Source organism: Ranitomeya imitator, chromosome 6 (assembly GCF_032444005.1).
Source record: "Ranitomeya imitator isolate aRanImi1 chromosome 6, aRanImi1.pri, whole genome shotgun sequence".
Classification (NCBI taxonomy): Eukaryota; Metazoa; Chordata; class Amphibia; order Anura; family Dendrobatidae; genus Ranitomeya; species Ranitomeya imitator.
Window position 1 is genome coordinate 218,463,200 of NC_091287.1, and position 15,029 is coordinate 218,478,228.

General features: G+C 45.1%; 1 protein-coding gene across 1 annotated transcript in view; it reads left to right on the forward strand.

Moving 5' to 3' along the window:
- Nucleotides 1-15,029, forward strand: part of MOCOS (molybdenum cofactor sulfurase) — a 341,896-nt gene that overhangs the window by 194,706 nt on the left and 132,161 nt on the right. The window contains exon 6 of the mRNA XM_069730486.1: nt 3,222-3,421. Within this exon, the coding sequence (XP_069586587.1) occupies nt 3,222-3,421 (200 nt within the window). The remainder of the gene's footprint in view (nt 1-3,221; nt 3,422-15,029) is intronic.

Consider the following 15,029-nt stretch of genomic DNA (forward strand, 5'->3'; position numbering starts at 1 on the left):
TTTCAGTATAAGGAACATATTATTGCTCAACTACTAAAAATAATTTTCACTGTTCAAGAAATATGAATAACTAATATTTTCTGCCTATTTGCATAGTAACTGACAAATATTCCAACAAAAATAATTTTTTGAAAATTTTCAAGTGATTAACCAAAAGTTAATATTTTGAAGCGTGAATAGGTACTGATTCACAAACATTTATTTTTCCTTTTGAAAAATGACTTTGAAATGGTAATTTGTGCTCAGCTGCATCTGCTCTCAAACCATCAAATAACAATAACCAAGAGTGTCACAGATAGTCTTTATATAAAAGTTAACAAATCAAAACGAATTAAGAGAAGAATGATGTTCTTTAGAAATGAAAACATTGTGTGAAGCTCAATGTGGCATTTCGCTGAGACTTATTGTGACAGAGCAAATGATATGCCTCTGGTTTTGTTGTACCTAAGGCAGTCAAAACAGTGCAGGGAAGAGATGAAGATCATTGGTGACAAACTGAGGCAACATGTTCTTTCATGATTTATTTATGCTGCTCATTTAATTGTAAAAATAGAAATGATGAACACCTTCCGTAGCCAAACAAGACGTTTGAGAGATCAGTAGATAAGCAACCTGTTCAGAAACACATAAGCTAGGTAAAAAAAAAGTAACTAGAAAGGAAGTGTAAATGTTAGAAAAGGCAGGAACTGGTAAGATTTATATATATTTTTTTATATCTTCAGAGTCTGACTCTAGACATCAATACAAGTTGCATGCGACATGTGACATGTGCAACTTATCTGAAACTTGGATGTTTATATACATCAAAATCAGAGCTCTAAAATAGTTGCACAACACCACACTACAGACAGGTTGGTCAAATGTTTTCATTGCATAATATTTAAGGGAATTGTTGTCATGCGACACACACAGTATCACCATGTAGCCCTAGCCTTAAAATGTGGCATTACAAAAAGTGAAATTTTGCTGGAGACTTTCAGAAATCTAAAGGTCTTGGAAGGGTTGAGCTTTAATTACCTGAAACTAGAAAACCGTTCCAGGACAGTAAGAGTATGTGCTACTGACGTCTTTTTCAGTTGGATTTCGCTGGTTGGCCTGAGTTTAAAAGATGATGTGTTCATATACCCTGAGGCATCTACAAGGATACTTTGTGGATTAAATAACAAACTTGTAAAAAGAATTTTAACGTTATATGTCACCTCTCGAAAAACATTTATCACCAATGTGCAGGTGATCCAAAGAAATCATCATCTTATTCAAACCGCGAAAATTAAATTCTTTCCTCATGATAATTGGAGATTCCAGCATGGCTCCCCAGCAGTGATCTATTTATCATTTACCTTGAAAATACTTGCTAAATGTTTTTCATGCACTAATATCTTAAACCCTTTGACCATATGCACCTTAAATGTATGGTGGAAACGCACCCTCACTAATGTCAGAATTCGCATCCAATCAAAACAGTTTAACTTCTTAGATTCTGTCAGTTTTGACAGCAGTATATACGAAATCTGGATCAGAGGTCAATCAGTCTCAATGCCCATCATCTATAACTGGGCTTCCTAGGGGAGCCTCAAGTTTATCAATACATTATTATTGATGGATAAATGCTCCGAGAAAGATGATGTAAGCCTAGATAAGTATGCCAGGGTCTGCTCCACCATTACCTTGATAGTATCATGTCATTATGTTGCTGGTTTTCCTCTTCGCCTTGTTCCTTCTATTCTTCCGACCATGATGTCCTTCTCTAGTGATTGCTCTCTTTGTATGATATGTGTAAAGTAGGCAAGTCGTAGCTTGGTGATCCTTGCTTCCAGTGACATGTCTGGATAACATGTCTGGATGATAGATTCCAAAATTGATTTGTTTCTTCTTCTTGCCATCCATGGTATTGATCACATTTTGAAGACGTTGTTCTTCTGTTTTATTTTGTTATCGTTGAGGTTTCACATCCATATGTTACCACAGAAACACTAAACTATGTACAAGCCGTGTCTTGTTTCACTGATACACTACAGTCTATTTCAAGTCTCCTAATGCTATTTTCTCACAATAAGCGTTTGGTGAGTTTTTAATTTCTGCAACATTTATAAAAGCATTAGCTAAATGATGATGTTGGTGTTTTTTAATAGCATTTTTTAGATGGTTCTTGTCTTTTTTTGGTGAGTCATGTTTTAAATAAATTTGCTTTGCTTTTGATACTTCCTCCTATTTGGCTTTGACAAAACTTCATTGATACAATCTTGTGCAGATGACATGCATTTTTTGCTAGTTTCCACATTGCATTAGCGGAAATGCACTAATAATCCATGTGCGCTTTTACCTGTAGATTTTCCACATCTAGTGTAAATCGATGGGAAAAATCTGCACATAAAACTCAGAATACTAGCTAGAGAAAGTGGTATGTTATGGATTTCAAATGCACCACAGGTCAGGTTACACTGCTTACAAAAAAAGCACAGCGGCCAGGGGATTTTTATATATGCCATCCACTTTGCTAGAATTGTAAGATGATGTATTTTTTGTACAACGAAAAAACGCAGCATCAAAAACCCACCAAAAACTCACTGTGGTAACTTAACTTAAGGGGACTAATTAAAAATGTAAAAAAAAAGTCCGTCATGTGAATCACTACTGGGGGAGGTGGGGGCAAAACCAATGGGTATAACAGTGCACTAATACTTTTATTGCTGAACACTAATTAGCATATTTGATTAACCTTGAGATTTTGCGCAATGTAAGCAGCAATTAGTGACACTAAAAGTCCTTGTTTATGTCAGATCTATACCCCCCATAAGGCCGTTATCAAGTCATTTGTGCTCCAAAGTGAACATCATAAAAAAAAATGTCAAAAACAACAGCAGAACTGCTGTTTTGCTTTTTTCATCATCCAACATGCAAGTGATTTTCATTCTTTTGTACATTAGATGGTAATAATAATTGTCATTCAAACCTGCAACTTTTCTGGCATAAACAAGCCTTCATATGGCTGCATTGACTGAAATATAATGTTATTGCTGTTGGAAGGAAATAAGGAAAATTAAAGCACTAAAATGGAAAAATGCTGTATTCCCATACAGTTATACATCCGTTTATAACTACGCCATTTTTTGTTTCCATTTGTGGCATTTCGTTTTTGTCATCAATGTGTTATTTGTATCGTTAAAATGACTATATGCTATGAATGCTGAGAATATGCTAACCGGTACTTTGTATTGCAGGTGGCATGGTGAATATTAAGAATCATACCCATACACTGGCCAGCTATACCTACTCTGTGCTGTCTGCCCTGCATTATGCTAATGGACAACCTGTGGTACACATCTACACTGACACCGAGGTTAGGACTTTCGATGCGCAGGGTCCCGTCATTAATTTTAATGTGCTGGATGAAACCGGAGGCGTAATCGGCTATTCTCAGGTACATATTTGTCAAGGTTCATATAATCCATCTATGAAGTAATTTCTCGGTTATTAATTGCAATACATTTTTCATGTTCCTTGCCTTTATTCACTTTGCCTTTATTTATGTATGTGCAGATTTAGGCTGAAGCTTTTTTTCTTTTCCCTTTGAGTTAAATGTTCTGACAGGTCTTATTATCTTAATAAATGTTAGCCATTTAACGTGAATAAATATTTGCCACAGAGTAGAATCTAAGCATCAGATGCCATACACTTTACTGAACACAAATTGAGAAAATAAAAGCATCCGAGCTTCTACCGATTCAGTACGAGTGATGCCGCCTATTAAAAGAATGTAAAAAAAAGTAGAATTCTTTACAATGTCGCCTTGAGTTACTCTCTCTGTCAAAAACTATATGACAATTGAGAGTGCGTTAAAATAACTTTTATATGATTGCCTGCTGTAAAGAGGTTAAAAGTTCTGAAAAATTTTCACAAGATTCTTCTTTTCCACAGACAGCTTCTCAAAAACCACAGATCTCTGGTAAAAATAAGAACTTACTCACTTAGGCTGCTTTCACACATCAAGTTTTTGCCGTCCAACATAATCCGGCGAATTATGAAAAAACGTATCTGGTAAAAATTGCCGCCGGATCCGTTTTTTTCTCATAGACTTGTATTAGCGACAGATTGCGATGGATGGCCTCACGTTTCATCCATTTTTTGCCATATCCGTCGCTGTCTGCCTTCTTGCCGGGCACAAAAAATGGACATAATAACGTTTTTTGTGTCCGTTGAAAAAACGGACAGTGACAGATCCGTCGGCGTCTGTCGTTTGCTATAATGGAACCCTATGGCGCCGGATCCGTCACAAGATGGAATCCGGTGACTGATTCCGTTTTTTAAAATTAAGCATGTGTTTTCCATTCTGGGGTTTCTCTCTCTCTCCGGACCAGCTATTCGGCTCCAGACTGGATAAGCTAGTCAGATCCGGCAAAAAAACGGATTCGTCGCATCAGTTTTTCACAACTTGAGACGGATCTGTTTTTTCCAAAATTCGCCGGATTGTGCCTGATTGCAAAAACCTGATGTGTGAAAGCAGCCTTACATTTAGTCTCAGCTAAATATATGTTTCCATTAATTCCCAGTGCCAAGAGCTTGCGGGTTCTGACATTCATAGACTATATGTTGTACAGGGACCTGCCGAATTCACATAAATTATAACCCAAAGGTGGTTTCCTGAACCACTATATTGATAATTGTTAAGGACTGGCGGAACGCACCAAGTACAAGATGAAGTGGAGCTAGGTGCGTTCGCAGTCCGAGGTCCACCGTGCAGGTAAAAACTCCGCTGCTAGTAAAGACGGACTATATGGCGGTACTATAAGAATACACACATGGGTTAACTTCACCCTGTGTGAAGGAAGCGACCCTGTTGCGTCACAGAACCGCGGTACCGCACATAGAGCGCAAGCAAGGAGTCACTAATCTCAAACTCGAGACTGAGGATTTGAGTTCAGAAGACCCCATGCGCTCGACACCGCAACTGGGGTGTCAGAGGAACATAAATAATAATATAAAGGCACAAGAGTGCGTGCGGTGCCGCACTGACGGACGCCACTAACCACCCAGGCTTGGGTCAGGAAAGCGCAGAGCAAGCGCATGGCGCCGTACTGGCAGACACAGCAACTGGTAGCTGTAATGTGTGTTACGTGCTGTTGGATAAGTCGGGCGCTAGATAGCAAACATACACCTTCCGCGAACAGTCATTCAATAGGGAGGGTTATTTAAAGAGCGACTTTCACTCACAACACACACACATAATTACAAGACAATACTAGCGCATGGCCGTGCGGTCATGCGCAGCTTATATAGTTGCAGCACAGGAAGCTGCTACCGAAGTTTTGCCCTTTTAGGACCTTCCAGGAGGACCAATGGGATGTGCTGCAATACCTGAGCATGTGACCCTCGATCTCCAACGGGAGATCCTGCCCTGGGCATGCTCAGACAGAGAAAAGCAGGACTTAGATCCAGAAACGTCCACTCGCCGCTGCCCTGGCTTCAATGGCAGAAGCAGGAAAAGCAGCAGTAACTCTTCGCACAGAGTCAGACTGAGCGAGACGCTGGGATCGACGTCCCTGCTGAACAGTCTCCACTGTGGCTGGAGAAGAATGGGAAACCGCAGCAGAGACGGATCGAGATTCCCCCTGTGCAGCAGAGGAAACTCGACTCCTAACATTACCCCCCCTCCTAGGGCCCCCCCCCTCCTTGGGCCTCGCTACGTTCGAAGGCAGCAATGAGCTGCCGGGCCCGAATGTGCTCAACAGGCTCCCAGGACCTGTCCTCGGGGCCATAACCCTTCCAGTCCACCAAATAAAATTTTTTGCCACGTACCACCTTGCACCCCAAAATAGCGTTCACCTCATAATCGTCCGTAGACGAACCAGATGTCCCAGCAGATGACTCGGAAAACCGGGACATATACATGGGTTTCAAGAGGGACACATGAAAGGTTCCCTATGATACCCAGGCGTGGCGGAAGGGCCAAACAATTGACCACAGGATTAACCTGCTCGAGGACCTTGAACGGACCCAAGTAGCGAGGAGCAAATTTAGTGGACTCAACTCGCAGCCTGATGTTACGGGCGGAGAGCCACACCAAGTCGCCAGGAGCAAAGGTCGGAGCGGGGCGCCGATGAGCATCGGCGGAGGACCTCATTCTCTCCTTAGAGAATCGGCATCCTGAGTGCGGTCCCAAATATCCCGTGCCCACACAGCCCAGTCTGCCACCCTGCAGTCGGCGGAAGACACGGGCATAGGCACAGGTACCCGTGGATGCTGACCATAGTTGAGGAGGAATGGGGTTTGTCCAGTGGAGTCGGCTACGGCGTTGTTCAGTGCAAACTCTGCCCATGTTAGCAAGGATGCCCAGTCATCCTGCCTGGCTGAAACAAAATGTCGCAGGTATGTGACCAAGGTCTGGTTGGCCCTCTCTACCAACCCATTCGTCTCGGGATGGTAAGCGGAAGAGAGATTCAACTCTATACTGAGAAGATGACAAAGCTCTCTCCAAAACCGAGATGCAAACTGGGGACCCCGGTCACTGACAATTTTGTCAGGCATACCATGTAGGCGGAAGATGTGTTTAATGAACAATGCTGCCAAGGCCCGTGCAGAAGGTAACCGTGGTAGCGGCACCAAATGCACCATTTTTGAGAAATGATTGGTGATGACCCAAATGATGGTACAGCCGCGAGACTTGGGTAAACCCACGACAAAGTCCATCCCGACCATCTCCCAGGGCCTATCTGCCACCAGCAAGGGATAGAGCAACCCAGCCGGCCTTTGACGCGGAGATTTATTTTTGGCGCAGGAGACACACGCCAGAATATAATCCCTGACATCCCAGACCATATGCGGCCACCAGTACGTCCTCGCCAGTAGCTCAGATGTCCTCTTTGTCCCAAAGTGTCCACCCACCCTGGACGAATGAGCCCAAGAGAGAACCTCCGGTCGCAAATTAATGGGCACAAAAGTCTTGCCTGGAGGCACAGACTCTAGCGAAACCGGCGCTATGGTTCTCAGGCTCTCGGAAGGGACAATAAGCCGAGGCTCCTCTTCCTCCTCCTCAGTTGACATAACGGAGCGAGAGAGAGCGTCAGCACGGATATTCTTCTCCCCGGCGAGATAATGAAGGGAAAAGTGGAACCAGGAGAAGATCAGGGACCATCTGGCCTGGCGAGAATTTAGCCGCTGGGCTGTTTGCAAATAGACCAAATTTTTGTGGTCCGTGTAAACTTGGAAGGGAAACCGCGCACCTTCCAGAAGGTGTCTCCACTCCGAAAAGGCCAACTTCATTGCTAGCAACTCCCTGTCCCCGATGGAGTAGTTTCTCTCCGCTGGCGTGAAGGTCTTAGAGAAGAAGAAGCATGGATGCTTCCGACCTTGAGCATCCTTTTGATAGAGGACTGCTCCAGCACCAACGGACGAGGCATCCACCTTCATTAGGAATGGCTTATCCACATCGGGACGATGTAAGATTGGAGCGCTAGCAAAGTGGGACTTAATAGAAGTGAAGGCCTTGGAGACCTCTTCCGACCACAATTTGGGATTCGCTCCCTTCATGGTGAGGGCCACCAAGGGAGCTACCAGAGTTGAGAAGTGGGGAATGAACTGGCGGTAATAGTTTATGAACCCCATAAAGCGCTGCACCGCTTTAAGAGAATGGGGCTCTTGCCAGTCCATCACAGCCTGTAGTTTGGCAGGATCCATAGCCAATCCCTGGGCGGAGATGATATAGCCCAGGAAAGGTAAGGACTCCTGCTCAAACACACACTTCTCCAACTTTGCATAAAGAGAGTTTGCCCGTAGGAGGTCGAAGACTCTGCCAACATCTCTCCGGTGGGAGTCAATATCTGGAGAAAAGATGAGGATATCATCCAGATAGACTACAACCGAGGTGGAAAGCATATCCCGGAAGATGTCGTTGACAAAGTCTTGGAAAACGGCAGGTGCATTACAGAGCCCGAAGGGCATCACCAGATACTCATAGTGCCCATGTCTGGTGTTAAATGCCGTTTTCCATTCGTCCCCCTCACAGATGCGAATCAGGTTATAAGCACCCCGCAGATCTAGTTTAGTAAACACTCTAGCCTATCGAAAAGCTCAGATATCAAAGGCAAAGGGTACTTGTTCTTAACTGTGATAGCATTAAGACCCCTGTAGTCTATGCATGGACGTAGTGTTCCATTCTTCTTCTGCACGAAAAAGAACCCTGCCCCAGCAGGTGACACTGACTTCCTGATGAACCCTCTTGCCAGATTCTCTTGAATGTACTGAGACATTGCCTCCATTTCCGGGAGAGATAATGGATAGACTCGACCCCGGGGAGGCTCAGCACCAGGCAAGAGATCAATAGGACAGTCATAGGGGCGATGGGGCGGAAGAGTCTCCGCTGCCTTTTTGGAGAACACGTCTGCATAAGACCAATATTGCTTGGGGAGAGAGGAAAAATCTGCGGGTACCTCTGTAGTAGCAACCTGAACGCACTCTCGATGACACCTGTTCCCACAAGATTCACCCCATCCCAGAATTCTGCCTGAAGACCACTCGATGTGAGGAGAGTGGTACCGTAACCAAGGTATCCCCAAGAGAACCTCATCAATTCCCTCAGGAATGATGAGTAGAGACATAATCTCCTGATGAGATGGTGACATGGACAGAGTAAAAGGGATAGTTTGATGTGTAATCTGTGCGGGCAGTGTCGACCCATTCACCACTCGTACCGTTACTGGTTGAGATAGCATGACCAGAGGAATTGCGTGACGTTGGGCGAAGGCAGAAGACATAAAATTGCCCTCCTCCCCAGAATCCACGCAGAGTTCTACCGAGTGAGAGGATGAGCCCAATGTTATTGTCCCCTTAAAGGACAATTTGGAGGCAAACGTCGCCGTGTCTAGTGCACCTCCACCAACTACCACTAGACGCTGAAGTTTCCTCGACCGCTGGAGACATCTGGAGGCAAGATGTCCTGACTGTTGGCAAAGATGACAAATCTGGAGTGCACGAGCGGTCCGGGACTTAGATCCCGCTGGTGACACTACCACAGGCTCATGGGGCTCAGGAGCCTGGTCTGGAGATTCCAAAGCTTTGGCGAAGGTGGGAGCCAGCCGAAACCTCTGCCTACACTGGGCTCGCTCTAACCTCCGCTCGTGAAAACTGAGATCAATACGAGTGGATAGAGTTATTAATTCCTCCAGTGTGGCGGGAATCTCCCTAGTGGCCAGGGCGTCCTTAATGTGGTCAGCCAGCCCCCTCCAAAATATTGGAATGAGGGCTTTATCCGACCACTCCAGCTCACATGCTAAGGTGCGGAAGTGGACGGCAAAATGACTGACCAAGGACGAGCCCTGAGTCAATGCCAACAATTGGAGCGCCGTATCATGGGTGACACGAGGTCCTAAAAAGACCTGTTTCAGAGTGCTCAGAAACAACGGAGCACTCTGCACCACATGATCACTACGCTCCCATAGCGGCGTAGCCCACTGCAACGCCCTGTCCGATAGAAGAGACACTATAAATCCCACCTTAGCCCACTCTGTAGGGAAACGAGAGGCCAGAAGCTCGAGATGGATAGAGCACTGACTCACGAAACCCCTACAAGACTTACTGTCACCAGAGAACTTCTCTGGAAGCGGGAGGCGAGTTAGAGTCGGGACAGGAGCAGCAGTGGACAAGGTGGCTGCAGCAACACTAGCAGCCTGAACAGCGACAGCAGTGACATCCACAGCTGAGGTTGAACACTCAAGAGCCGCCAACCTTCCCTCCAGCTGCTGGATGTACTGCTGTGAACGCTGATCGTCCATCATTTACTAGCCAGACCTTGGCGCTAGTATTATGTTAAGGACTGGCGGAACGCACCAAGTACAAGATGAAGTGGAGCTAGGTGCGTTCGCAGTCCGAGGTCCACCGTGCAGGTAAAAACCCCGCTGCTAGTAAAGACGGACTATATGGCGGTACTATAAGAATACACACATGGGTTAACTTCACCCTGTGTGAAGGAAGCGACCCTGTTGCGTCACAGGACCGCGGTACCGCACATAGAGCGCAAGCAAGGAGTCACTAATCTCAAACCCGAGACTGAGGATTTGAGTTCAGAAGACCCCATGCGCTGGACACCGCAACTGGGGTGTCAGAGGAACATAAATAATAATATAAAGGCACAAGAGTGCGTGCGGTGCCACACTGACGGACGCCACTAACCACCCAGGCTTGGGTCAGGAAAGCGCAGAGCAAGCGCACGGCACCGTACTGGCGGACACAGCAACTGGTAGCTCTAATATGTGTTACGTGCTGTTGGATAAGTCGGGCGCTAGATAGCAAACATACACCTTCCGCAAACAGTCATTCAATAGGGAGGGTTATTTAAAGAGCGACTTTCACTCATAACACACACACATAATTACAAGACAATACTAGCGCATGGCCGTGCGGTCATGCGCAGCTTATATAGTTGCAGCACAGGAAGCTGCTACCGAAGTTTTGCCCTTTCAGGACCTTCCAGGAGGACCAATGGGATGTGCTGCAATACCTGAGCATGTGACCCTCGATCTCCAACGGGAGATCCTGCCCTGGGCATGCTCAGACAGAGAAAAGCAGGACTTAGATCCAGAAACGTCCACTCGCCGCTGCCCAGCACTGGCTTCAATGGCAGAAGCAGGAAAAGCAGCAGTAACTCTTCGCACAGAGTCAGACTGAGCGAGACGCTGGGATCGACGTCCCTGCTGAGCAGACTCCACTGCGGCTGGAGAAGAATGGGAGACCGCAGCGGAGACGGATCGAGATTCCCCTTGTGCAGCAGAGGAAACTCGACTCCTAACAGATAATAACCCATCCATGGGATATCAGATTGGTGGAATCCAATACCTGGCATCCCATTGGTTATCTTCAGCAGGTTCAGCAGTTGCTAGACGCACACAGGGACTGATTCATTAAGGTGTTTTTCTTGCTTATGGTGTAAAACACGTATAGGTTCCAAAATGTCTGAGCAACTCAGAAATTGTTAAAAAATGCTGTGATTATATAGTCTTGATCAGTTTGAACAATGGCTGGAGCGTGATCGAGGGCAGGTGCATGGATATGCTGCTTAACTAATTCATGAAAAGTTACGGCATGTTAGCTAAAAACTTTCACCAGAAATGTTCTCCAGTCCTGACTCACAGCCACATTAAGTGGTGAGCACCTTTTACTGAATTAGGCACTTAGTACTCCATTGATTCCATTCATTAAAGGAGTTGTCTGGTCAAAACCGATAAGTCTGCAGTCACTCTGTGTTACTGCAGACTTGTGAATTCCCCTAGTACACGGATTGTGTGCTGTGGGGATTCGCTGGTTTCAAACCCGGGACTAAAAGAGGCGGCCTCGCTCCATACAAGTGTATGGAGAGCGAGGCGGCGCCGACTGGCTAGGGGTATGTATAACTCATACATAGCTTCCGCTCCTGGGTCTGAAATTGGTGAATTTCTGTAGCTCACACTGTGTTCTGGGGGGATTCATAAGTCTGCAGTCACACAGAGTGACTTCAGACTTATCGGTTTTGACCGGACCACCCCTTTAAGACAGTATGCACAATATCGGTCTTAATGGACCAGCCCCATAGTGTATGGATCTGGAATGCCACAGTTTCATATACTGTGTAGTCTCCGTTCACAGTTACTTTAGGTAAGCTCCTATTCTCCTCTTCAATTGTAGCTGAGCTGCAGTACCCGATAATGGCTGTGATACACTGTACATTGCTGTGGTGCTTTACTGTAGTTCAATACACTATATACTTTTGGCTGCCACAGAACCAAAACTGATTATCAGTTGGACTCTCACTGATCTGATACTGATGACGAACCAATGATCATCATCAACGTCATCAATAGCACAGTCCTGAAAAGTGTAGCTAACAAAAATCCTGAATATCTGTAATGTAGCAGCCACCAAAAAAGTAGCTGCTGTGCTACACTAATAATGAATGTCCGCTCACCACTTTGCACTGCCTCCATATGCTGGCACTGCGGGCATCATTAATAGACTAACAGAAACAAGTAGAAAATAAAATAACCAGCAACTCAGCAGTAATGGAAGTAAAATTGCATTTTTCTTTATTTATTTATTTGAAGTATAAATTCAAAACCAATTTATAAAAATATACAGTATGTTCTATAAATCCTGAATATGATTTTATACTGCAAATGAATTAAGAACTATGCAAATTGCCTTTTCAGAGAGGAAGAGGGCTAGAAGACTATAACTCTACTGTTACCTATTGGAAGCAGCGATCCTAAAAGTCAATATCGAACCTCATATGCCATATGATTTAGGATAAAAGCCAAACCACAATCACAATTCATTGACACAGTGTTTTGGGGTATTGCCCCTCATCAGTGCAAAGTATAAGATCTGATTTGGCTGTAAGAGAGTTCAACTCCATATAAGCTCCATGTAGAGCAGCTATTTGCAGTTATTCCTATTAATTAGCATAAGCACCCTACACCATCACCATAATATGATGCAGTTATCATGTATATGATGGCGTAACATGAGCTCCAAGGCCACATGTGTGCAAAGTATTGATGTTTATGGACCCACTTGTACAATTAGGTTTACAATATTGCCTTAGTCCCTGAGAACCCCATCAATATATAGCTTTCCGTTACCACATATCTACATTTTCTGATACCTTAAAATGTATATTCTGTTTGGTTCGTGTAATATAGGATTCTTCACTGTATGGACATGTTTGTTGGTTACTGAAGCAAGTACGTTCATGTAGACCAAGGATGTGCAATTAATTTTCCTGAGGGGCCACATGAGAGACCGTCACTGTTGTGGAGGGCAGAAGCAGTAGGCTCAAATTAATTCTGCTCAATATTATTAACATATTACATATAATTGTATAATTATTTTATATTAATATTAATTGTATCACTTAATATTGAGCAGACTTAAATATGATGACATCCTCCCTCCTACATACCATTTTAGCCCGCACACAGCCCCTTCTATATATCGTAAGAGCCCGCACACAACCCCTTCTATATACCGTAAGAGCCCACACACAGCCCTTCTATATACCATAAGAGCCGCCACAAAGCCCCCTATATACTGTAGAGTCCCCACATAGCTTCCCCATGTCTACATTGAGAACCCCATAGCCTTCCTATGTCAAGCATGAGAACCCCATAGCCTCCTTTTGTCCAGCATGAGACCAGTATAGCCTCCCATGTTAAGCATGGAAACCCCATTCAACCTCCCCATGTCCATCATGAGAGCCCCATACAGCTTCCCCTTGCCTAGCATGAGACCCCCACAGCATCCTCTTGTCTAGCACAAGAACCCCACAAACTCCCCATGTCCAGCAATAGAACTCGATAGCTTCCTCTTATCCAGCATGAGACCCCATAGCCTCCTAATGTCCAGCATAAGAGCCCCATACAGCTTCCCCATGTCCAGCATGACAGCCCCATACAGCCTCTCCATGTCCATCATGGTAGCCCATACAGCCTCTCCATGTCCAGCATGAAAGCCCCATGCAGCCTCCCCATGTCCAGCATGAGAGCCCCATAGAGCATTCCCATGTCTAGCATGAGAGCCCCATACAGCTTCACCTTGTCCAGCATGAGAACCCCATAGCATCCCCATGTCCAGCATGAGACCTCTATAGCCTCCTATGTTCAGAAGAATCCCATAGCTTCCTCTCATCCAGCATGAGACTTCATAGCCTCCCCATTTCCAGCATGAAACCCCATCACCTCCTCATGTACTGCATGAGACCCTATAGCCCCCCATGTCCACCATGAAACCCCTTAACCTCCCATGTCCAGCATGTGAACCTCATAGCCTCCTCTTATCCAGCATGAGAATTGTTGTGAATTCTGTGGTCAGGCTCCCTCCTGTGGTCATGAGTGGTACTTCGGCTGGTTCTGTCCATGAGCTTCCTTTGGTGGATGTGAGTGGGGCTGCGGCTTCTGAGTTTCCTTCCTCAGGTGACGAGGTTAAGTCGTTAGGTGCTGCTCTATTTAACTCCACCTAGTTCTTTGTTCTTGGCCTCCAGTCAATGTTCCAGTATTGGTCTTGCTCTCTCCTGGATCGTTCTTGTGGCCTGTCTGCCCTGCATAAGCTAAGTTCTGCTTGTGTTACTTTTGTTTGCTATTTTTTCTGTCCAGCTTGCTATATTGGTTTGTTTTGCTTGCTGGAAGCTCTGGGACGCAGAGGGAGCACCTCCGTACCGTTAGTCGGTGCGGAGGGTCTTTTTGCGCCCTCTGCGTGGTTGTTTGTAGGTTTTTGTGCTGACCGCAAAGCTATCTTTTCTATCCTCGGTCTATTCAGTAAGTCGGGCCTCACTTTGCTAAAATCTATTTCATCTCTGTGTTTGTATTTTCATCTTTACTCACAGTCATTATATGTGGGGGGCTGCCTTTTCCTTTGGGGAATTTCTCTGAGGCAAGGTAGGCTTATATTTCTATCTTCAGGGCTAGCTAGTTTCTCAGGCTGTGCCCGAGGCGCCTAGGTCTGGTCAGGAGCGCTCCACGGCTACCTCTAGTGTGGTGTGATAGGATTAGGGATTGCGGTCAGCAGAGTTCCCACGTCTCAGAGCTCGTCCTATGTTATTAGTAACTATCAGGTCATTTTCAGTGCTCTTAACCACCAGGTCCATTGTGGCTCTAAATCACCAGTTCATAACAGTACTGGAGGCCCAAAGTACTAATGCTTCTCAATAGAGGGAAAAGAGAAGTTCTGAGACCATTTTTTTTTCTCTGCACTGTGTTTTGTCTTTCTTTTCCCCTAGACATTTGGGTGGTTCAGGACACAGGTGTAGTGATGGACATTAAAGGCCTGTCTTCTTGTGTGGATCATCTCACTGCAAGAGTACAAAATATTCAAGACTTTGTAGTTCAGAATTCTATGTTAGAACCTAGAATTCCTATTCCTGATTTGTTTTCTGGAGATAGAGCTAAGTTTCTGAGTTTTAAAAATAATTATAAACTATTTCTGGCTTTGAAACCCCGCTCCTCTGGTGACCCAGTTCAACAAGTTAAGATCATTATTTCTTTATTACGTGGCGACCCTCAAGACTGGGC